The 25,473-nt window shown below is 38.7% G+C and overlaps 2 protein-coding genes across 4 annotated transcripts in view; both read left to right on the top strand.

Annotated features, from left to right (window-relative positions):
• Nucleotides 1–2,673, top strand: part of LOC118821838 (paralemmin-1-like) — a 44,576-nt gene extending 41,903 nt beyond the window's left edge. Inside the window, exon 7 of one of the 2 annotated variants that reach the window (XM_036590577.1) lies at nt 1,065–2,673. In XM_036590577.1, the coding sequence (XP_036446470.1) occupies nt 1,065–2,368 (1,304 nt within the window). In that variant the 3' untranslated portion in view covers nt 2,369–2,673. The remainder of the gene's footprint in view (nt 1–1,064) is intronic. The other variant, XM_036590576.1, reaches the window with a different exon arrangement.
• Nucleotides 2,674–2,945: 272 nt separating this feature from the next.
• Nucleotides 2,946–12,531, top strand: LOC118821837. Of its 2 annotated transcripts, none has more exons than XM_036590574.1 (4): nt 2,946–4,105; nt 6,823–9,174; nt 9,406–9,467; nt 10,694–12,531. In XM_036590574.1, the coding sequence occupies exons 2-4, from the start codon at nt 6,882–6,884 to the stop codon at nt 10,787–10,789; spliced, it is 2,451 nt and encodes an 816-aa protein (XP_036446467.1). In that variant the 5' UTR covers nt 2,946–4,105; nt 6,823–6,881; the 3' UTR covers nt 10,790–12,531. The 2 variants fall into 2 exon arrangements, with proteins under 2 accessions (XP_036446467.1, XP_036446468.1); XM_036590575.1 differs by lacking the exon at nt 2,946–4,105 and having other exon boundaries at nt 7,521–7,623; nt 7,710–9,174.
• Nucleotides 12,532–25,473: the final 12,942 nt, after the last annotated feature.

Raw genomic sequence — 25,473 nt, 5'->3', positions numbered from 1 at the left:
CTGGCAGGACAGTTCTCCGCACAAGTAGAACAGTTTCTTGTAAAATGTTTGACTTTTTACAAAGCTGAAGTCCGCTTCTCTTTTGCCAGCTTCTTATTTGAACGAGAAACTGTCAAACACTAAAAAGTCGCAAAGCTGGTGAACGAGAAGCTGATTTCAGCTTTTCAGCTTCTTAGTGTTTGACAGTTTTTCATTGAAGATTAAATGCATCAGAAAACCAGCTGGAGTGATTATAAATGCAAAGTCTATTTGTCTCCAAATTATCGATGTTTGTCTTAAATCTTTCTCTTTGCCTTGTCGTTAGCTACTAGTTAGGTGAGATTGTTGCAGAAGTGAAATCCAAATTTGCCACACATGCAATTTTTTGTACCTGTCCAAAAGAGCAGTCCTGGCACTGCAACTGATTGACTATCAAGAGAGAAAGAGTGAACATGTAGTTGACAGATGACCAGCTGCAGACTTTAGCTCTCATTTCTCCAGAGGAACTCTTATATTTCCTTCTGTGTCTGTGTGTATCTATGTGCTTGCCTTTGAGGTAACAACACACAGTACCCTCTTGAAGAGTGGGTTGAGGTTACTAGATGCAGATAGACTTATTGCTTGTTTACTGTCTAAACAACCATCTCAAAGTTGTGATGAGAAGTGTGCATAATGAAGGACGGTTAAAGGTTAATGTGATTTTGCTACTGTACTATTCACTGGAGGGCATTCCGCAGTGCTTGCAAACATTAGCCCTCATTGTTAAGACGAACTACACACAGTAGGCCTCAGCCTGGGGCCGGATTTCGGCACAAATAAGCTTTAATTTAGTCATCTGTCTTGACAGTACAGTCGCATGCAAAAGTTTGGATACCTCTGGTCAAATGACATGTTTTGTTGATTGTGAGTGAAAATAAGTGAACACATCCTCTGTAGTAAACAAACTTAAACATCTATTTTCTGCGAGCACAGTTTCTATTTATTTGCTGAATTTAACATATTGGGGGAAAAAGATACAACATTTTAAATGAGTCATAAGTTTTATAGATGCCATGTTTATGTTCTACATTTTTCCCTTATGGCAGTGCTCGGAGTGTTAGAGATTCAGGTGGAGAGAGACCCAAAAACTGGTGCCACCACCATTAAGTCCATGGCTCCGCTATCATCAGCAGCACTGGATGCTACAGGACAAGCCGTGTTTGATGATGGCCGGCGGACAGTGCATGCTGTGGGAGAGGTTGAGGGCAGCCAACATTCAGAAGAGGAGCTAAGCCAGATTCTTAATGCTATCTCTGAGGAGGGCATGCAGACCATACTAAATGGTGTGGCCATCACCTGTAATAAAGAACAAGGAGAACAGAAGGAGAAAAAGGCAGAGACAGGAGAACCAGAGGTTGAACAGTCATCAGAAGATGCAGGGGAGCCAACTGATCTAACCCATGATGCATTACAGCAAGAAAAGAAACAGCATCGTTCTTCAGCTGTGAGCAAACCTGAAGAGGAAGAAGGAGGGCTCAATGAAAGGAGAGATGTGGTGGATGAAGAGGAGCGGGATAAAGTAAAGGTGAGGGAAGGGGAGGTTGGAGTGGAAGAAGATGAATGGGAGGTGGTGAATTGTAGGCCAGAAGAAGGCCTGGACCCAGTGGTGCTGACCTTCTTGGGCTTCACACAAGTTCAGACAGGCTCAGGGCTGGGTTATGAAGATGAAGGAGGTCTTCTAAAGGTGGAACAAGTCTTCATTGCCAGTGATAATGACTCAAAGGTGGATCCATCTGAGGAGCTGAGCCCCATTACAGCTGAAAAGATACCTGAACATGAAGAGTCTACAAAATGTGAAGAGTCACAGCCTGAGCCAGGTGTGTCCTTAGCCTCTTACTCAGAAGGAACCCGAGAAGAAACCTCTCCTGTAGTGACATTACAGACGGTTTGTTTTGATGTAGGACCGGGTGCAGGTGTATCTGTGCCGCTGCAGGAGCTGAGCAATGTCTCAGATATAATGGATGTCCAACACAATCTGCCACACGTTCCAACTGACACAACAGATGTTGCAGGAGCTGCCAAAGAAGTTCTTGGAGATTCCACAGAAGCAGCCACAGAGAATACAGAGGAACAGGGAATATGTATGTCCAGAACTGATGTTGAGACACAAAGAGTGGTAAAAATGGAAAGAAAGCATGAGTCAGATCTTGAAGATGAGGTCTTTCAAGATGTCCCATTAGATGGCAATGGAGAAACATCTCAGACTTTGATACAGAGGGAAACAGTGGCTCAGAGCACCGAGCAAGAGCCAGAAATCCAGACTCTGGTGTCTCCAAGTGTAACTCTAAACAGAGCAGGAGGAGAGACTTCAACAAAAAACAAGACATGCCAGTGTTGCGTTGTCATGTGAGCAAGCACTCCAACAGCTCATACCGATTCCTCTGTGTATCCTTAATCTCTTTTTATCAGGCAACTGTATTTGTCACATTCTTTTCCTGTTCACTGTGTTGTCTAAAGAATCAGCGCAGATATCTTACATGCGAATTAGTAGCTCTGTTGGAAGGCAAACATCTGAGCTGCCGTGATTTGAACCACTTGTGTGCCTTGATGGATTTTTGTAACCAAGTGTTACAAACCATTGATGCCCCCTGCTGGGCACATTATTGCATTGAAATATAAGCAGTAATTTGTAAACATGCTTAAGAGAAATATTTGTTTATATCAAATAGTAGTTTTAATCTTTTTTTAATATTTCTCTTTTTGGCTTTGCACTGAGCTGTTTTAATTCAGAATTTGAAAACGTTTTGAAAAATGGACAGTGCACTTGACTTGTGCTGAGGACGAGTGTGCGTAGTACATCATAGTTCCAAATTAGATCGATGGGTCTTCCATTTTTCTAATTTGGTGTGTTCAGTATTCAGTCATCAAGAGCTGAGCTGTACATTTTATTTTTAGCAATATGTAAAGTGTTTTAAAGGGGAATTTTGAAAATCCTACATAACGTAATCAATTGAGATGTAAAAGCGATTCAGAATTTTACACAAAATAGTGAAACAGCAGTTATTACACAAAATGGTAACGTATATACTGCTGAATGTCATAGATATTGTTTTACAATAGTTCTGAGATACAGTTTTGGCCCAAAATGTATTTTTAAAGATGCATTTGTGACAAGGAACTTGTAGGACACTGTAAGAAAAACAATGCCCAATTTTTGGAGATTTATGGCTATTTTACTATAATCAACTTAACAAATACAAACATATAAAAATACAGTATTTTATAAATAAGATATGCAGGTTCACTGGTCATTCTGGATAGCAAATGTAAGGGCCATATTTGCATTCTGTCAGAATCCCTTATTCCTATCACCACTGTAAAGAGATCTGAGTCAGTATGTTTCTCTATAATGCACCATTTCATGTCAAACCACTCTGAATGACCTTGTTTACATCTCAGTGACTGAATTATCCAGAAATTAAAAAAAAAACAAAACAGTGGAATTCCCCTTTAATCTGTTTTTGATGTATATTAAGCACAACTCTGCTGTGCAAGACTGCTGTATTCCATAAGTGTGTGTGTGAGCAACCATATATTCTGAAAGTATTATGCAATATGCAACAATGATAAGAGATTTTTTTATGCAAATTTGACTAAATTACTTTTAAATATTGGACTCTGAAAGTAATAAAGAATTTTACAGTGTAATGTGGCTTATTTTGTTACAGAACTTCTTATGCATCGTGCAAAAGTTTATTCCACTGTAACAGACACATTGCAGAACTTTATTGCACTCTAAGGATAATGAATTGACCTTTGAAGGGAGTGAAAAGCCATGTTATTAAATGGATTCTTGATTTTCTAGCAGCATGCCCATCAAAAGTTTATCTGTTTGGAAGCAGCTGTCCATGTTAATCACTGCAGCACAGCCAGACGGCACGCACACGCTGTGCAGTATTAGTCACCTGTGCCCTAGCCGACTGCGTCAGCCCTACTGTCGCCATAGCAATGGCCTAGGTCACACTGCAGGCAGGGGATGATGCTTAATGCAGGAAGTAGGGGGTGGAGCTTTAGAAATGGTAACACCCCCTTTCTCCAATCCCAGAGCAGCCCTAACATTGCCACTCATCTGCCTCTCTTCAGACTGGTAAGCCACTGATTTCTTTTTTTTAATTTCTTATTCTATTAGTTTCTCATGTGCGTATGAAAGTGGGCGTCTACTCAAAAGATAATGTGATTTTTGTGGATAAATAGCCACTTTGCAAAGTTTCAAAGTAGCCACTGTTTACTGTGTTTATGTATTAATATAAATAGCACAGAATGGAATGCTGTACTGGGAGTTTGTCCTTCTTCGCTGCAGTAACAGCTTCTGCTTGTCTGGGAAGGCTTTACACTAGATGTTGGGACAGTGCTGTGAGGATTTGATTGCATTTAGCCACCAGAGCATTAGTGAGGTCAGCTACTGAATTTGGATGATGAGTTCACAAATGCCACTCCAACTCATCCCAAAGGTACTGAATGGTGCTCCATCACTGCTCCACAGCCTTAAACCCCTCTGGTCAGCACTTGGCATAGGGCAACTCCTGTCAGCAATAGGCTCACTTTAAAGTAGCTGAAATCTCTAATTGGAAGGGACGTCTAGATACTTTTGGACACAGTGTATCATTATCATTAATATCAGTGTAATATAATACAAGTAGTGTAACATTTTACAGTAGAAAAGCAAACCATCATAGATTATTGTTACTTCCAACAGGAAGTTTACTACAATGCATTTAATAAAGTTCTGATCTTAATTGTAAGTTGCTAACTTACTATTAAATGTTACTTCCTACTATGTGACTTATGTAACAGAAACATAATGCAAATCACAATTGAGATATTGCATGCTTGGGAAGATGTTTCCAGATTGGATAGGTCATAATAATCCAATAAAGTGAGAGTATATAATCTATTGCTTAAGTATTGCTCTAAGCAGTTTAGATAATAATAGAAGTGTAAGACTTCCATCAAGGAGATAACTAAGTAGGTAATACATACAACTCCAGTGAGAGCACTGACATGGTTTATACCCTGTACGTTTCACCGATGTACCTATAGGGTAATGAGAATGAGCCTTAACTGCCAAGGTCAGGGCATTGCTGGTGAGCTATACTGTAGTTAGTTTGGTAGTTTGCCAGTAATTTCACAAAAGAAATACAAAGAAGTGTATACCTTTGCTATGTTGTTGAAAAACTATTGATTTCCTCTATTTTGCATATTTGTTAAACTGAAGTGTTTCAGACCCTCATACAAAATTTAATGTAAGACAAGGAGGAACACATGAGCAAACACAAAACATGGTTTTTAAATGATCATTTTGTTTATTAAAGAAAAGGGTTTTTGCAAATAATATTGCTTAATAACTGGTTGTGCTTTGTCTTCTAAAAAGTTGCATTTTTGACTCCATTATTCCACAAGGCTTGGGGCTCATCAAGGTGTTTTTTTGTTTTTGTTTTTTTGATTTTTGTTTTTTTGCAAATGAGAGAAGAGCCTTTATGTTCCTCTTGGTTAACACAAGGTTTTGCTATGCAACTCTCCCAATGATAATATTTTTCCATGTTCATATGAGTTCTTTTGTGACTTCCTGAATAAGTTGTCGCTGTTCTCTTGGGAGGAATTTTAGTAGGCTGGCTACTTCTGAGAAGATTCACTCGTGTTTCATTCCTCGAAAGGTTCTATTTACGAGATTAGATAAAACAGCGCTGGCAGTAATCAAGCCTGAGTACGTCTAGTTTAGTTGATCCCAATTATTAACTAAATTTGGTTCATTGGTTGATAGTCTATGGGGGGCAGTTACTTTTTCACACAGTTGACTAACTTTTTCTTTGCCTTCAGTGTATTAAATGATCTCTTCAAACTGCATTTTGTGTTGACTTGGGTTCTTTTTGTCTTTAATTTTGTTTGAAGATCTATAAAAATTACACATGACAAAAATAAAATAAAATCAGGGAGGGGCAAATTCACAGTACTGTACTTCAAAATATACAAAAAACATGCACAGAGTGGTGATATCAAAGCAATTATAGCAACTGAAGTGAATGAATGCTCTAATATTAGCCCTCACCTTGTGGGAAGTAAATAACATAACTGCACAGATATGATAAATCAACAGGCAAGAAAACATATTGTTAGTTAAAGATTTCACCTACTATATCTCAGTTCTATTCCTAAGTATTTTTGAGTAATTCGTGTTGCAATCTGTACCACTTTAAACATGTTAGTTTCTAGCAGTCTGTTGTTAATAGGTGGCAAGAGTAACATTTTCCAGAGCTGTAAAATGTCTGAGTGACCACATTCCCTGAAAATATTCCCATACAAGCAGCTGATGATACTGGTGGATGAACGTGTGGCATATGAGAGCAATATTGTTCATGAAATGTGTACAAATTCTATATTGTGAAAGCATATAGGCCGCAGAGGTCAGAGAGGTGGCAGATAACACCACACACAGTGAGAGCAGGAGAGCAGTAAGCTGATTGCAGCTGCTCTCCCAGGTCAGCAGTAAATGCCAGGTCACCTAGCGTGACAATTATCACTGCTGCTTTAAGAAAATGACACATAACATGAATAATTATATCAGAAATAACCAATTGTGCTGAGCACCTAGTGGAGATGCTTGCTGTCTACTATAAGGGTGTCAACATTGGAGAACTTACAAGACCTTGGGTCATGAGTAAACTGGACAGTTCTGTTGGTTTATTAGTGATTATAATGTGGAGTCTCTTCAAACACTGAGACTGGCATCTGAGATAAATGATTTGTAAATAAAGTGTCATCATGATGTTCACATAGAATTAACATTCCTGTGTTCATCTCTTGCAGCTGTGTTGACTGCCGTTGATAAACCAAAGCAGGCAATCAGCATAACTACAGGTACATACATGGCAACACATGACATGACTCATGCAGTGCAACTCAGTGAATGCATCCCTGGTTCCTTCATGGATACGGTCACCACAGGTAGCACAGAGAAAAATCATTTGTCAAAGTTTTTAAAAAGCTGTGAAGCTGAAGGGGATAAGCAAACTGGTCAAGAGGACAAATCACAAACATATAACAGCAATAGAGACAACACAGTGTCTTTACCTGAGGCACCTGATGTCTTATGCAAAGAGCAGATTACTGTACCAGGTGAACTAAACAAGGAGGAATACAAGCAGGCTTCATCAAAAGAGACTGAAGAGATCAGCATACTGCAAGGTCAAAATGAGATTAGTAAACTCAGGATAAGGAGAGATGCTGATTTATACCCAGAAGAGCATAAGAAACAGTCTAGAGATACTAGTTCTCAGCAAGAAGATACTATGCCAACTAAAGAGGGAGACAATAAGACCCCCAAAGAAGTAGAAGAATATGATGAGAAAGCGGTCAGCCCAGAGGAGAACAACGCAAGACAAGTAGGAATCAGCATTGTCCCAAAAGGAAAGGACAGCAGTATTTCATTTGCAAAAGAGGATTTTAATATGGTTTACCACAAAGAAGAGTTGAGTGCTGGCTCTCGACCAGACGTTGAAATGAACCAGGAAAGGAAAGAGGACTGTGCAGGCCAAAATAAGACTGTTCCTATTCTGAAAGAAGAAGCTGTAAGTTTTGCTTCAGATAATAAAGTCAAAGTTGATGAAGGTTTTAAGGAACTCAAAGATCCACATGGTCCTCATCAAGAATATCATATGTCTACAACACAACATTTGGAACCTTATGAGGGCCAGGTTTCATTAAAGGAACTTGAAGGAACCTTCAGATCAAAGGGAAGTGATAAACTTGCTTCTGATCAAGATAAAATGGATATCAGATCTCAGATAATTCTTCAAGGTAAAGAAACCGAATCCTATTTTTCTCCAAAGGATGCAATAGCGCAAAACATCCAGCAGGGTGAGCTGTTGCTGTATCGGCTGCACCTTGTACAGCAGAATCAAGAGTTGCAACAGGTGTCAGATGGTCCACTAGCATCAAACACTGCAGCCATGGTGATGACCAATGACACAATGGAGAATGTTACTATGATGCCAGACACAGAGGGGGTGGAAGATGGAGGGAAGGAGACAGACTTGTCTTTAAGAGTAGAAACCACAGAGAAGAAGGAGAGTGAGGTGCAAAGGTACCAAACAGAGACCGGAGACCGTAAAGAGGCCAAAATGGAGAAGGAAGTGGGCGATGATGACCAGAGTGATAGTGGGGTGTCTGCTGACTTCTTCGTTCCAGGTGGAATCCATGAGCTTCCTACATCTTACTCCCAGAACATCAGGCCTATAGAGGAGACCCCCATACAGAGAGAGATCAGAGAAGGTTTAGAAAGGGAGAAAACCCTGCGTCAATCCAGAGGCCTTGATGATTGGGGCGAGAGGTCTCAGGAACTGGTGGAAATCACAGTAAAGAGATCCTTGGAAGCTCCAGAACAGACAACAAACTTTGGTTTTGATGCTGAAAAGAAGCTTGCTAAGAGAAAGATGCTACAGGATATAAGCCAGGAGGCAATGAAAGAGCAGGCCCTAAAGAAACTAGGTAAGGTTCCAGGCTTCTACAGTAGGGGTCATGCACAAGATTTAAAGGAAAGACAGATGCTATTTGACGCCTTCCACCAATGCAAGAAAATGGATACACAAGGCTCCTCTAGATGCAAGAAGTTCTTCTCTTCCTCATTTACTGCTGGGGATGCTGAAAACCTTGCAGTGCAAGGGGGCAGCTTAACTTTTGTGTCTGTGTTTGAACGTACCCGCAGTCTAGAACTGTTCACCAACTACCAATTTAAAGATCCTACTGCTCCATTACATAGTACTGAATCTGACACAGCTTCTGACACTGAAAGTCACAAAGAACGTCAAAAGGAAACTTCAGATGGTGACGCCACCCAAGACCCACAGTCAAAATCACTATGTTCTTCTGTTAGCCTGGATTCCTTGGATTGGAATTCTGGGACAATGCCTTCAAACTTGGATGATGAAAAGGAGGATGAGGAAGATTCATTCCTGAAAAGAAAGAACCCATTCTTTCAGCTCCGTCCCGCTCTGTCTCTGAGACCAGATGTGGAGATGGAGATCAGAGAGGCTATCAAGAGGGAGCAAGAACTTAGAAGACTGAGGAGTAGACTTTATGGTGACCAGGAGAACAATTTGGCTGATAAACAGGAAGGAAATACACGGTCCTCTTGTGTAGAATCCTCATCTACAGAGTCAGGTGATGGTACTTTGTCTTGCTTTAAGTTGATACTCTAGCACAGGGTGTTTTCAATATTGGGTTAGCCATATAGAAGTCACAGGTCTCTTTATGCATAGTCCGTTCATCTTTTTATTTTTTTCAATTTATTTTATTTATTTTTTTTATTTTTTTTACACAAATACTACAGCAGGTTTTGTAGTGTCTTTTATGTGTATCATCCCTATTAAGTGGCTTTTCTTTTCTGTGTAGATCATGTATACAGGGGTAAGTTAACACTCATCTGGCCTCCACCTTCCTCTAAAGTGGAAAAGGTAAGTTATTTTCAACTAAATCAAGATCACTTAAGTAGGCTATCAAAACATCCACTGAGAATTTAATTTGGGACAAAGTTCACAGCAGATGTTTTCAGGTAAAGCACTTGTGCTCTTCACTGTTCTCGTGTGATGAGTTGAGTATTTAACACTAAACAGCTGTTTTAGTACATACCAAAGCTTCTAGTACAAATATTCAAATAATAATGCTTCTGCAGAAATATGTTTATGAGGAAAGTATTATACCTTTTGTTCAGTCACACTTTAGTCATTAACATTAAAGTTCTTAATTAGTTCCTAATGCTGTGTCAGTAACAGCATCTGTACTGCTTTGCTGATGGTAACACCTCTGAAAGGATCTCAAAGACAGAAGGAAAACACTTGACAAACTTTGGTTCCTATGCTGATAGATGGTAGATGGACTAAGACGTTCCACTGTAATTTATGTTTATCTATCTTACTCAGTACTTAAGTAGTTTTGACATGCTTTACTTGAACACTGCTACATATCATTGACGCATTTATGCCATAAAAATGTCATGGCAGATGTCATGTGCCGTTATGAGTTGTCATTACAGATTTTGTTTAGTGATATAACAGGGTCATGTTACCCTTACCGATAATTGTAATGACAGATGCTATAATATTTAATGCCCTGACAGCTTATATGCTACTTTTTGTTAAGTGTACATTAGTTAACTGTCATGACATCAAACATTATATATGTCATGACAATCCAAGGTAATAATAACACTGTTATATTACTGTTAAACACTGTTTTAGTTTCTGAGTATTTGTGAACTCAGTTTTAGTGTCAGCCTGATGTCTGTGAGCCTAAGATAAGGTTCTTTATCAAACAGTCTATTGGTGTGTGATGCAAGTCATATTGGGTATTACATCATCATTTACTGCAGTATTCTGACTTGGCAACTTAACACAAACACACATAATTAAAACACAGAACAGGCTGAGAGTACAATAAGTAATTATATAAAATATTATATGTAGATGCTGGCATAACAAAACTCACAAACTAAAATTGTATCTTTACAGGATTATGGACTATTTACATAAGTTTGGACTATTTCTATTGGCGCATTTGTCATTCATTTTTTTTACACAATCTGAAGGACATGCTAAAGATTTCAAATTATGTCAAAAAATAACAACAATAGAGATGAGAGGTAAACATTATGTCAACCATATGCATATCTCTGTGCTTTAAGGAGTCTGGCCCTCCAAACCCAGTTGGACAGAGACCTCCACTTCAGCACCGCTGGGAAAATGGCACAATGAGCAGCTCATACAGTGAGAGAGACTAACAAAACATCATCACTTCCATGACCCTCTGCCCTTTCAGAAGCCACAGATTCAAATGCTCATACACACAAAGTATATAAGCAAAAAGTAACATGTACTCTGTCTTTATACCACTTCCACCACTCTCTACTGGACACCAAAGAGAAGAGGACAGAGATACAGATTGGTAAATATCAGAGCTTAAATGGCTCCCACAGAAATTCAAAGTGTCTTGGAGGGGGTCATGATGATATCAAATATGATATTGTCATATAGTAAAGTCTGGTAAAGAGGCTCTACTTGACTATATACTCATCTGAGGGGGGGGGAGTGGTACATTTTAGTATGCCTGTGTTTTGTGTTTGCAATTTTTGCTAATTAACCTTAAGACTGTGGCTGTTCTCCTCACTTTTTGATTGATATAGGATGAGCATACCGAATCTGATTTGTAACAGTCTGATTTGTTAGCTGACAAAAACTGATTGTGGGACATAGTTGTTAGGCTATGAAAAAAAGTTTAAGCGCTATGTGTACACAATTTATCATATACAGGACTGCGCAAATGTTTTAGGCACCTAAGATTGAACAATTAGAATTAAAAAGCCATCTGGGTAGTAAACATTTATTTGCTCAAAAAACACTATTATTAGAATCAATACAAGTAACATTAAAACAGTTAGCAGTGTTTTATGTGTATAATAGGTTTATTTGACCATTTCCAAACCACTACTTGTGGCAGCCCAGTATTACTTATAGTTGTTGTCCAGTACCTGGTTAGGCAAATTAATACTTCAGTAAGTTAAATCAGATGTGAGCTTTAAAGGGCCCATGTCCTATGTATTATATTTTATCCTATTCCTTGAGGTTCATTTATAATGTTTGTGTGGCTTTATGTACTAAAAACTGTCATTTTCCAGTCACTGTACCAACATTTATTTTTACATGACCATGACTTTCTCTTTTTATTAAACAGGCTGTTTTTGTTACTGTGTCTTTAAGACTGATATATGTAAATAGGCTCTTTTCTGATTGCATGCATTACCTTCAGCATGAATGGACGCTGAACTGCTGTACACTGAATAGGCATGTATGTAAATAGGCTGTTTTTCTGTGACATCATAAAAACAGTGAATTCAAAATGGGTTGTTTTTGCAGCTTAGTTTTCACATATGGACTGAATGCACTGGAGAGTGACTGGTACCTTTTGGATCTTGAACAGTCTTTATATTAGAGGGGAACAGTCAGAGAAGGCCTAATGATTCCTGGTAAACAAGAAATACACATCTGTAATATTTGGTTCATTTTTATTCAATAGAATTATCCTTGTATGTCATTGTAATTCTGCACATTCTACAGTACTTCTCTTGTTTCATTGTTAAGTTTTGGATGGAAATAAAAAAGAAAAATCTTTGAGCAGAAAGCTGGCCAATCAGGCCTTGCTTTTCTCTTTGGTATCTTGGTGGATATAGCTTGGCAAGCTCTCCCATTGGTTAAGCCCTGAAGAGAGTCCTAATGAATTAGATTAACTCAGCATCAGTATAATTATGAAGTGGCGGGGGACTCAACCAATCAAGTTTTGATTTCTGAAGGGCAGAACGGATTTTGTGAGGGGAAAAAAAAAACTCATGGCCTTCTGGCAGCAGCTGCAGTGCTATGCCAGGCCTGTTTGCTGAAAAAGTCACTGTGAAACTTTTACAAGGTGATGGTAAATATATAAAAGAAAATATATATTATATGGTCAAGTAAAAACTAAATACACCTCTTTTGAAGCTTTAAATGTCTGTGTTTACTTTAGAACGGCCAAATAAATGATCATGTGAATTGCCTTTAGCTCAGTGCTAACCAATTATGGGACACTAGCATAAATTAGCATAATCATAGAGGTGTTTTTTCTCCTCATGTTTTGACTGCATTTTGACATTTGTGGCCAATTTGGAAATTTTTTTTTTCCCAAGATATGGGCCTTTTTAACAAATCCATGCAATGGCTAGGGGTGTTCATGAGAAATCTGCAACCAAACTTAGCTCTTCAAAATAGCTCACAATAGATCAACCACGTTTTCTGAAAATACAAATTTCTTGTTACTTTTTACTGTATTTATGTTTAGTTGCACTCCAGTGAAAAGTGGTGTTTTTACAGGCTAAAACACACACATCACAAAGATGGATGATTTTAAGCAATGTGCTTAATTGACATTTGCATAGTACTGTATGTTACTGGTCCCAGAATAATTTTAGAAAGGTAGTAAAAGGCATAAAGTACAGTATCTTCGTTCAAATGCACTGCAGTAAAAGAATTAGGACTGGCCTCATATTGTGAAAATGTACAGTAATAGTGTTTCTTGTTACAAACAAATGAGCACAAAGACCGTCTGTTTGCCTGCAAGCTTTTATAATAAACCTCAGTGGCAGTTTCTGAGAGCAAAAGCTCCATCTTTGATGTTAACCCCATCTTGTTTGGCTTATGTTGTTATTTTTGAATTATTAAAAGGTTAAATACAAATTCTGGAAGGACAATACTCTCCCTAATTGATTACTTGTGTTCATAAGATCAAAAGGCTGGAGACTTCCTTTAGGGCAGAATCATGTTTTTCCTTTGTTTTACTACTGACTGTAAACTGATATGAGATTCAGACACAACTGAAGGCAGTGAAAATGATACCCACTAATCAACATAGTGCAATAAGCTTAATTGACTCAAAGTGTCTGGGACAGTCGGCAACCACATCAAGAGAAGCTGTGCACCATTATCTGTCTGCCATATGTCTTGGGAAGGGCTAAATATCTTTCAGACTGAGGACAAACACTTATATGCCACAACCATGTCAGTGTCACTGCTGTACTGAGAATGATACACCACCCAAATGTCAGTAGTGGTCCTGTGTTGGGCTCTTTGCATTGATGAATGGGTTAGAGCAGGTGTGTCAAACTCAACCACTAAAAGGGGCCATAACTTGACCCATAATAATTGCCCTAACATGAACTCGCTTATGTTTATTTAAAATACAGCAAAACTTTAACAGTAAAATATCAGCGCTTTTGGTAGACCTTAAAATATTACATGAATACTTGATGATATATATTTTTTTTTAAATCACTGCTGTTGGAACAAAACCTTGTATCTCCAAAATGTCAACTTTACAGGAGAAGGAAAACTTTCTTAACTTTTAATGGAAGTAAATGGACAAATATTTTTTCCAAATATGGTCCAATATTTGGACCATTTTTATTGGTTAAATTTTGACACAACTGCATTTTTCAAATTTTGTCAAAAAATTAAAGGTGTCCTGACAGCAATGAAATGCCCCCAGGAGTTGGTCTTTTAAACCTATTTGCTTAACTAGACCCCCGGCATCTTTTCATTGCTGAAAGTTCATTCATTGTTGGGATCAGTTTCTGAGCTGCCGAGCTGAGTTTTTATATTGGTTGAACTACAGCTGAGATGGTGGTGGGAGCACACATTACACTGCAGTGCATACTGGGGATTGTAGTTTAGGACATTGTGAAACACGTTAATACGCCTATTAGTAGAAAATTAAAATAAGGGACCTATGTTTGACACATGGGGTGGGAGAGGGCTAACAAATAACAGTTGGAGTCAGTAATTGTAAACCTCCAAAGTGCACCTACATGGTAGGTATATGTAATAAAATGGCCCCTTTTATAACAGAGGAAAATAAACAGAGGTTTCCTTAAATTCCACTGATTTTTCAAAATTCCTTTTCAAAAAGACAAACAATATCATTCACAATGGTTTCACGTGAAATGTTCAGTTCTAGGGAAACACAGCAAGTCAGAATTGTTCACAGTGGTGGTGATAGTCACCAGATGTCTGAAGCATTTTGTCTTTTAAAGCTACCTCACAAAGTTATTACACAAAATAATTACGAATATGTTGCCTGATGCCTCAGACATTGTTTTACATTTGTTTTGAGGTTTTAGTCTAAAACTTGTTTTTCAAAAAGCATTCTTATGCTAATTATTCATATAATTCAATATATGTAAGTATTCATATAATTCCATAATTCAGTGATTCAACCAATAAAGTAATAATTCTTTTTTTGCAAGACTGCAAGACTCTGAAAGCATTATGGGCCTACATGAAAGGTGAAACTAACTAGGTTACAAAGTTACAAAGTCTCAATATATATATATATATATATACAAAAAACCCACAGTTTTTTTACTCGTTATTTACTCATGCTAGATTGCTTGAAGTCAGTATATGTGGTGACACTATCAGTGTGTCTACTGACAGTGAAGTCTATACTGTCTGAGATGGCGCAGCCGAGGTTGCTCTGCCTGGGGGTCACTGGAGCTGAAGATATGACATGCAGCCGACATCACAGCCATCTTTAATCCCATCAGCAGCAGCAGAGGCCCTAGCATTATCTTCACAACCTCCCACTGACTAAGGCCTGAGAGAAAGAGTTGGAAGTCTGATGAGGTCCACAGCAGCATAGCATTAGCAACCATAGATAACAGCTCCACAATCTCGAACAGGCAACGCCATGTATGCTTCATCCCTGAAGTTGCTTGTGGGAAAGGACGACGGAAGAAGACGCACATTTGCCAGAAGTCTAGATGTGACTGTGCCACTGCTCCCAAAAGGCACCAGAGGGCGCACAGAGGGTAAATGCCAGAGAACAACATAACGTGGCAGTAGGCAATGAGCATGTTGATGTGGCCTTTAGTCTCAATGGAATTCCTTGTTGGTCTGCTGATCTGATCTTGGATTTGCTTTAGGAAAGGAGGTTGTCTCTCCAACTGGCAGTGACCAGGCAGATTTTCTGTCCTTTTCCACCGCATGTATGGAAGTAAACCTCCAATCAAGAGATGAAGAGCAGTCTGGGTGACTAACTGCACAGTCAGGTGGTGATGCAGAGTGATGAGGTCATGCTGAATGAGTGCCCTGTAGAAGTGGATGGCAAAGTGAGTGTAGATGCTTACAATGACAAGCTCAGGAAGCAGGGGCTGATATAGTCTTCCCTGACTTCCTTGATGCAGTGGTTTAGCATAAAGGCTACGAGAAAACTGCAGAGCAATATGGTCCACGCCCTCCATTGCCATTGCTAATGATATGTCTGGTAGGTAACTGAGTGTTTGTGTGATGGTAGACATTTGTTTCTTGCAAGAGAAATTCCAGATAATGGTATCCAAGTGGAAGTAGACCAGGATCACTACTGAGGAAAGGAGGAACATGGACAAAAGGAAGAGCATGGACTGTTGGAATGTGTTATGGCACATGTTTACAGGAGTGTTGCCTCTTTGTTGTTGTGGAAGGTCACTAGCATCTCTCAATCCTGTGGAGTCTGAGGGGCAACTAGAAGACCGCCATCCTTTTGGGCCTTCCAAACTCTCACTTCTCTGCTTCCATCCTTGCAAAAAGAGTCCTGACCAAATCATGTTGGAACATGAGAAAAAAATTAAGCTCCAACTGTTTGAGAGATGGAAGTTGTAGAGAACAACAGCAAGCAATGATTTCAGAAATAGAGCGTTGATGAAAAATCCCAGGAATCCAAAGTAATGGGCAACTCGTTCGCCAAAGTATCCCTTAATTTCCTCCAGATGGTGCCGTTGATCAGTCTGGGTGAAAGATTTGAGTCCACCCCAGCTGGCTCTGAATGTTTGCCTGAGGTGGGCCAGCTGAGGAGCATCATGAAGTGGGTATGAGTCTGTGATGATGCCATGTCTGTGAAGACTGTCCATGACTGGTTCTCCAGGAAGCATTGGAACCCCAAGAACTTCTTCCCTTTCCCCCATGGTCAACTGACTCAGAACCTTTTGCACCAGATTGACTGCCTCAGCTGAGGACAGCATGCCACAAAGTCCTTCTGCTTCACCCGGATGTAATGGATCACAAGCAGTGCTTGGTTGTAGTTCCCGGCTGCAACAAAAAGGCTTGGGACGAAAGAGAAGTTCCTCATCTGCTTCCAGGAGTAGACGCTCCGAAGTGGCTCCAATCGCCACCACTGCTCCTGCAGCTTTTGTCTGACCAATGACCCTCCCCAGTAAGTCAGCTCCACCAAGGGACTCTGCTTCAGTGATCTTACCTAGAAGCCAGTCAACTGTTTCTGCTGCTGTCTCAGGATGAAACTCGAGAAGAATCAGTGGGGCAATGTTGTGAAGGCGTTGCAGAAGTAGTATTGATTTTGCCTTGGTGACACTGGGCCGTCCTTTCCTCCAGGATAAGCCCCCTCCTAAACACAACTCCTTCCTTTCTTCACTCATTGTCTAAATGATGCTTCTTCTTTGTTCTTCAAACGCATGGGAAGTCACAACAGATGTAGCGAGTGATGGAGGTTCTGCGTATTTATTTGCCAGCCTCCTTCACGTTGCCTTCACTGTACGTTTGCCTTTACTAAGAAAATGCCAAGATGACTCAGTGAGTGAAAGGCCTGTTCAGTGGAACTCTGAGGGGCAGTGATGAACCCACAGCTTTCAAAAGCACAATAACCTATTATGACACTGGGTGACATCATAAAGAACTTCAGAGTTCTGACAATGTCAAGTAACTTGAATGAAATTCCAAGCAAATGTAAAGGCACTTCAAAATAAGCCTAGATTGGCAATTTAAACTGATAACTACATATAATACTTTCAAAGAATGCTTAAAATATAATAATAATAATAATAATAATAATAATAATATGATACTACCACTAATGATGCTGATTATAAAATAATAATACTAATTATTTATTGTTATTATTATTATTATTATTATTATTATTATTATTATTATTGTTATTAGTAGTAGTAGTAGTAGTAGTAGTAGTAGTAGTATTTTTATTTTATTATCATTATAATATTATTATATTACTGTTGTTATGTGTATACCCTAACAGTGACAATATTTCTAGATAATAGTAATAATAATAATAATAATTTATTATTATTATTATTATTGTCTTAAGATGCACTACATAATATGATACATTACTCAAAAATAATAATGTGCTTTCTAAACTACTCAGGCTTATTTTCCACTTTTTCTGCCACAATTTGCTACTTTTCCTCCACAAAGAAACACACTGTGATTCCCACATTTCACCAGAAAGGGGCGCTACTTTCCTAAGACATGCTGAGAAACACCTCACACACTGTAGCTCTTGAAAGTCAGAGCAAGGGCAGTGTGAATGTGGGGCGTTGTCAACGAATAATGAAGAAGGGGCCGTCTTACGTAACCCTGTCAAGTGGTGTGTGAGTCATATGCGTCACATCTGGAGAGAGAACATTTTCATATTTGATCAGTGCTCTCTTACGCACATCTAACAGTTTAAAATTAGCTGCCTTCCTCATCAGCCCCCAGAACTGAGTCATCTTGCTGCTTGGAGCCAACCTCCCCTCATTACAGGGTTATTGTGTGGTGACCCTAATGAGGACAGCTAGAGCTCGCAAGCCAATGCTTTCAACAGTCTAAACTATTAACAGCCTCTCGCTCGCTTTGCATATTTTGCATGGCAAGTGATGTCGATAGACTGTAGATATGTTTAGAATCATGAAACAAGCTTTCTGAAATGCCAAGGACATGCATCACTGGACCAGACTTAAATGAGACTGATACAAAACGGCAGGAGGAAAAAAAAAGAGCATTCGGACCATTAGATAGTTTACATCACTTTCAATGTGTGGGTGGAATGAGGCAAAAACTCAAGCCACTGTTCTTATAAGAGAATTATACATTATGCCATTCATATCCTGGAGCTCCGCACAGCCTTGCGTCATTTCAGTCACAAATACATGTAATTAGTTACAGCCTCAATTAAAATATCAGTTATAAACATCAATTTTTCAGAAGATGACTAAAGAGATAAAAGAGAAAGTGACATTAAGCTTGTTTTTCGTATTTTATCTCCAACGTTCAATTTGAAGAGAGGCGATCTTTAGCAGATTAGTTTAATGTTACTACATTTCTTGGAAGTCCTCAGGCCACTTTAGTCATTTTCACAGTGCACCTGACGCTGGACATTCAGATCTGTATCTGCAATAGGGAGATGAGGACAAAGAGTGACGAGGAGAAAAGAGATAGAAAACCTTGTTCCTTTATGATCGTCAAGGTTTTTTATTTTGTATTTTTTACACCTGTGCGAGGACATATTCACACACATGCCTTTCATTCTGTACGCACTGTGTCTCAAACAGAGATCTTGTCTGAACTAGCTCTTGGCAACAGGGAGGGGCAAGAGAGATAGAAACAAAGACAGTGAGAGAGAAAAAGTGAAATAGAGAGAGAATGAGTCATTCTGATGTAGAGACCTGCATGTTCTGGCTCCGGAGCTCTTTGCTCATTCTGACTCCTATGTGTGAATGGATTCATGTTTTAATCAGCACAGACACCCTAAATAACCAACCTTGGACTAACACAGTTTTTTTACACTTCAGAAAAAAACTTACTGTTTTAAAAAGCTTTTAAAAAGTTACTTTAAGATTCAGTACCAGTTTTTTACCAGTACCAGTTTAATTAGCATGTAGATTGGGGTAAAAGGCCACATATGCCCTTGGAAGCCAAACAACCAGCATTATAGCCAGGGTTATACAGCTAGCACTAGCTTTCTTTTTCAGCTAATGTGCATACATGGTTCAGTTAAAATTTCAACATAATTCAGTCAGTCAGAAACAGTCATTCACAGTGGTGGTGATGGGAACTGGATGTCACAATGTCGGGAATGCAAATGTAGTCATTTTATTTACTATCCAAAATGAACAGTGTCATTTAATATGTACGCTCTCAGAAAAGGTTCTAAACTGTCACTGGGGCAGCACCCCTCTTGTCACTGGTACATCTCAGTACCTTTAGTGACAGTATATATTTGTACCATAATCCATTGAAATCATATTTTCTAAGCTGTTGTGACCACACAAACCCTGTCTCTTCACCAGGCTTTTTATTTTATTGTTCGTTTAATACATTATTGTTTAATACATTAAGTTATGAAAAGGTACAAATATGTACTTTTGACCTGGAAAAACTTATTTAAAGTATATAATTGGACCTTAAAACCACTGCTGTACCTTTGAGGGGTATATTTACTTTGTTTGTACCTTGATGAACAAAAAAATGTACCTGCACAGCATTTATTTCTAACGTCCCTCCTCTAACACACCTGTTTTAATTCGCTAAACTCTCAGGGACTGATAACTGTTATGCTGGTTTCATAATAATAGTAATAATAGTAAGTCTTATGATTCATTACTGGATAATAAACCTGCCGTTTAATTGCTTAGGCTCATGAAAGTCTGGTGACTGACCTGCTGAGCCGAGTCAGGTTATTATTACAGGCTTTTGATCTTTTGACCATGAAGAGCAGAAACATGGCTGCAAGTATGCGGCTGTGTAACGAGAGGAACAGCCGTCGCCCCACTTGGACAGCGGTCAGCTGTAGCTGACTGGGCCCTGGCTGGGCTACTGGGTGAAAGGTGATGCTGTGGAGTGTTCGGGTTAAACAGGGAACGACCACTGCTCACACTGAGCACAATGTGTACTTTGCTGTCAGTACAGGTGCGGCTAGCATAAGTGTTCTTGTGGTTTAAGAAAGAAATGTAGATCATTATGAAATGGTTATGTGATTACACAGACAAGGAACACTCTGTTTCTCAGCCCACCTTAAATGCTGAAGCACTGTGTTGTATAATTATTTTGGCTTGAACAGGTTCACATATTGTTTCTGTCAGGACTAAATCTCAAATCTCCAAAATGGAAACTTCACAGGAGGAGGAAACATGTTCTTAACTTTGAATGGAAGTTGATGGAACAAGATTTGTTTGCATGTAATGTTTCCATTCATCACAGATGGGGAACTGCAGACATAAGTTGGGTCTTGAGCTCACATTGTCTCCCAAACTACAATCAAACACCACCTATATAACCACTACTTGTTTTGGGGGGAGGGGGGTGCTAGAAGAAACCCTCTGCTGTCAAGGACCAACAAACTCAAGCTCTTACAGGGAGGTTTTTGTTGTGGACACAAAGATAGCCATGCAGAAATGTACCCCTTCTCTACTGTTAAGTTTGGTGGTGGATCTGTGATACTGTCAGTCTGTTTCTCTTCCAAAGGCCCTGGACAGTTTATTCAGATACATGATATTACAGACTGACTGCCTCAGCCAGGAAGCTTAAACTGGACCATAGTTTGAATTTTCCAGCTGGATGATGTTCCAAAGCACGCCTCGAAATCAACATAAAAATGATTCACTGACCAAAGAATTAAAGTTTTGCTTTGGCCACCCCAGTCCCATGATTTAAACCCCATAGAAAACCTGTAGGATGAGCTGAAGGGGGGAGTCCACAGTGTGGACATCAGAATCTGAAGGAACTGGAGAGGTTCTGTATGGAGGAATGGTCTCAGATCCTTTGCCATGTGTTTTCCAGTCTCATTAAGCACTATAGGAGAAAACTCAGAGCTGTTATCTTTGCGAAGTGAGACTGAACAAGGGATGAAATGATAGACTGCAAACAACTGTGGCACAGACAGATTTAAGAAAAATATTTATTTCCTGATAAGATTGAGTTTTTTTCTATCAATCATCGTACTTCAAATAAAGGTCAGATTTTTGTTAACATTTTGACTGAAAAAGGATCAGTAATATAAAATTATATATATATATATATATATATATATAAAAATAATGTATAATAGGTGTGTTGGCCAGTAAAATGCTACATAATTAGAATAAATACAAATGAACCAAAAGAAAGTGTGGTTCTGGACTCCTACTTGACGCCCTCATTGCAGAATTTCGTTCAAAACCACAATTAGCACACTTAATGTGACATAATGAAGGACTGATTGAGCCAAACCAGGTGTTGGATGATAACTCATACTGGGCTGCCAGGTTGTGAAATGGTTAAGTGAACGCATTGACATATATAAAAGCACTTCTTTATTGTATTATTTGTGTTTACTCTAATATTGGTGATTTTCTGAGCAAATAATAGATAAACAGCTTTTTAAGTGTCATTTTCTCAGATGCAGAGTTCTGTATATAGGCCCCAAGGAGTGGGTTGAGAAACTGCATGGTTTAGTTGGAACTGACCCTTTGCTAAGCCACACCTCCCTTGGTTACTGCTGCAGTGCCTGAATACATCAGTCATGAAATGGTTTCAAAGCAGCAAGTTACTTTTGTCCTATAATTAGTAATGTAGCTGACTGCATTTCTGTGAACAGTAGCTTTCAAGTAGCAGAGTTTTTTTTTTTTTACTTCATGTGATGAAAAGAAAATAAACTAGTTTTATTCAAACTAAATAAAAACATTGATTTTACAGTTCTTTCAATCAAATCAAAGTAATTTTTTGAGTTGAATAAAACTCGATCAATTACCTGTTACTACATTAAGTAATTTTTTAAGGTTGATCTGATGAGCCATTTTTTTACAGTGATTGGGTACCAACATTCCAATGTTCTGATACCAGCTGATACAGTGTGACATAAGCCGAGTGCATGCTGCTGTGCTAATGAACAAACACAGTGAGGGAGGGTCTACTCACAGAGAAGTGTTACTGACTCCGCCACAGTAGACACAAAGTCGCTGATCACTTTAAAAATTCTGCCGATTCTCACCAGCAATTCACTGTGTGATTTTAGCCCATTTTTAAACACACACGATCACAATCACAACTGCTTCCAGAGTGTGGGTGGAGGCTCATAGACCAGCTAAACAGAGGTGAACAAGTGGACATTTGCTACCAAACTCCATCTATGCCACTTAACTTTGTTTAACTGAATATAATAGTGAGGTATTGATGGCAACACAGTGATTTTTTGTAAAATAGGCTGTAGACAGACCATATTGTCCTACTGCGTACATCACTGACTGGTTTAGCTTCATTGCTTAGTGTTAGCAGTGCTGCTCAGTTTTTCAACATGTTTGTCCAGTACTCGTCGCACAGCATGTTATTTTGAATTAAACAGCTTTATTAAGCTCTCTGTAGAGGCTGCGTTTCACATAGCATGAGTGTTTTTCAGCATGAGTATATAAATCATAGCTTTAGTCTGTAAATGATAGTCTAATCAAACGTACAGTGTGAGTCACCAAAAAACACGATTTCTTAATCTAGTATGTGTCTGGCTTTAGAAGACATTCAGCTACAGCTCAACCAGCCAAACAAAAGACTCTGAGAAGACAAAAAAACTCCACATGTGAGCTCCTCGGATGCTTTAGCCTCAGATGTGATTCCTGCTGTCGCTGTGCCACAGAGTCTGTTGTTGAAAGAGAGAGGTGAGGATCAAAACTATGAAACCTAATTTACTTACAGCTGTACAGAAGTGCTTTTCTGACAAAGCCTGCTCTTCTTCACTGCAGCACTACTCAACCCAAGGTAACTAATGTAGCATAGTTAACTAATGCACTTCATTTAAAAATCAGCTAGTTTGATTTAATTTCTTATGGTACATTGCACTCATTTACATTAATAACTACTTAATTATAAGCGTTGCCTCATTATGGTATCAGACTGTGTATCAGTGAGTACTAAAAAATATGCATCCCTAATAATATCATAATATAATAATCCATTTTAACATCAATGTGGTTCCAAAATCAATGCAGTTTTCAGCTCTATAGCCAATTTATAATTGAAGAGTTTCATTCCAAAATGCTGTCTATCTATTTGTAAAAATTTTGGACATAACAAGTTTTTGAAAAGCATAACAGCTGATGTATAATGGAAAATACATTTTATGTCTCTAGTAAAGGTGGCTTTAATCATAATATAGCATTGATATATCTTGTATGGATAAAACTCACTCTGAACAACATATATCACGAAAAAAAGACAGTTTTCTAAAATGGCCTCTAATGTGTTTTTGCAACAAAAGCCTTCGATTATGAAGTGTTTTTTCCTCGTTCTCTGGTCAGTGTGCATGGCCCCCATACACTAATATGAATAGAAGCATCTGTCCAATGAATCTTTGAACACGAGGCATCTGAATACACAGCATGGCTCAGTGGATCAACAACCGCCGAGCCAAAGCACCATGTACACAGTCCTCACATGGCCTTTGGGCAGTGTCCTCATTACAGCCTCACCCTCTCTCTCTCTCTCTCACCTCCCACTCACCCTCCTGCTCGCGTAACAAAAACACAGTTTGCTTCTCCAGGCCTCTGGTTAAACACTCCACAACAACAATGATCAGGCTGAGTAAAGTGGCAGTGACATGAGCTCGGTCCCAAACAACTCGCTCCCACTTTAGACTGTTATGTAAACCGCTCTGTGTCTTGTCTGAGGGGTCACAGCTGTCTTCCTCGGCTCGTCACACAGCGGGGACCCGGATACATAAAGCCATATTGTTCATACACACACACACACACACACACACACACTCACACACACATGGGGCTCAATTACCTCGGCATCAGGTTTAGTGTATCCTCCCATATCTCACTTAAATCCCTTAAAGTTATTCACTTATTAATTCACTTATTAACCTTAAAGCTTATTATTAAATGTCTACTATGAATTATTCATTAACTAGTATAATTAATATGACAGTTATGTCGCTATAAAGGTAATAAACAGAAATGTGGGCTCACTTGAAAGGATTAAACTCCATGTATTCCAACAAGGGTGGGAAATATGATAATATGTATTGTTAACTTGATACATCATATCACATTACACCACAAAATTCTATTAAATTCTATTATATGGTAACGTGTAAACAAAGTCATTCAGAGTGGTTTGATGTGAAAAGCTCCATTCTAGATAAACTTTCAGAGTCAGAATTCTTCACAGTGGTGGTGATTGGAACCAGACATCCAAAGAGTTTAAGGCTTCTAAAAGCTCCTTCACAGAAAGTTACATGACATGGTTATGAATATGATGCCTGATGCCTGAAACATTGTTTTACGATAGGTTTGGGCTGAAATGTATTTTTTAAAAATACATTCATGGCAAAGAGGTACATGCAGGGTGTTGTGAGGCAACATGATCCCTTTTTTCAGATTTAACGCTGGTGTACCATCATCAACATTACATATAAAACTCAGAAGACATGTGTGGGCTCACTGGTGGTTTTAGATGTTAAATAAAATGGCTATATTTGTGTTGTAGACATCTCAACCACTGGGTCTTATCACCACCACCGTAAAGAAAGAGTCAGTACATTTTTGTACAATTAACCATTTCACATCAAACCATTTTGAATGACTTTGTTTACATCTCACCAATTTAATTATGCAGCAGTTCTGAAAAATGTAATTGGAATTCCCCTTTAAAAAGCACAGAGAAACAGCTTGTTTCATTACAAAGAGCATAATTAGGCCTGGTTAACTGAGTTCAGTTCAGTGCAGTGCATGAAACGTTCAATCATTGTCTTATAGTTTTTGATAGTACTTTTAAAATGTGGCACTGCTGGTTCTTGTTTGTGTGTGTGTGTGTGTGTGTGTGTGTGTGTGTGCGTGTGTGTGTGTGTGTGTGTGTGTGGGTGTGTGTGTATCAGTAGAACAGTAGTTTTATTTACATGAAATCTCATTTTTGACAAATTTGTACATAAAACATTAAAAAAATAATAACTTCTTAGAATTGATATGTGACTAAATAGAATTCTCTCATTTTTTACTTTGAGAATTTTAGTTATAACACAATCTAAAAAAACTTATGAAATAGGTTAATTTTATGGTTTAAAATGGTCTTCATGGCAAATCTCAAGAAATACAAACAAAGAAATATGAACAAACTTAAATATGACATTTTTTCTGCAATTTTA

The sequence above is a fragment of the Colossoma macropomum genome, unplaced genomic scaffold (assembly GCF_904425465.1).
Source record: "Colossoma macropomum unplaced genomic scaffold, Colossoma_macropomum, whole genome shotgun sequence".
Classification (NCBI taxonomy): domain Eukaryota; kingdom Metazoa; phylum Chordata; class Actinopteri; order Characiformes; family Serrasalmidae; genus Colossoma; species Colossoma macropomum.
Note: the sequence above shows the minus strand (reverse complement) of the source record. Positions and strands in the feature narration are given on the sequence as shown.

What these genes read in the sequence shown, in the direction of transcription:
- LOC118821837 (XM_036590574.1), top strand. Translation starts at nt 6,882, where the DNA reads ATGGCAACACATGACATGACTCATGCAGTGCAACTCAGTGAATGCATC. An exon ending in ATCCTCATCTACAGAGTCAG is followed by an intron (nt 9,175 to 9,405) that starts GTGATGGTACTT and finishes TTTTCTGTGTAG; the next exon opens with ATCATGTATACAGGGGTAAG. An exon ending in CTTCCTCTAAAGTGGAAAAG is followed by an intron (nt 9,468 to 10,693) that starts GTAAGTTATTTT and finishes CTGTGCTTTAAG; the next exon opens with GAGTCTGGCCCTCCAAACCC.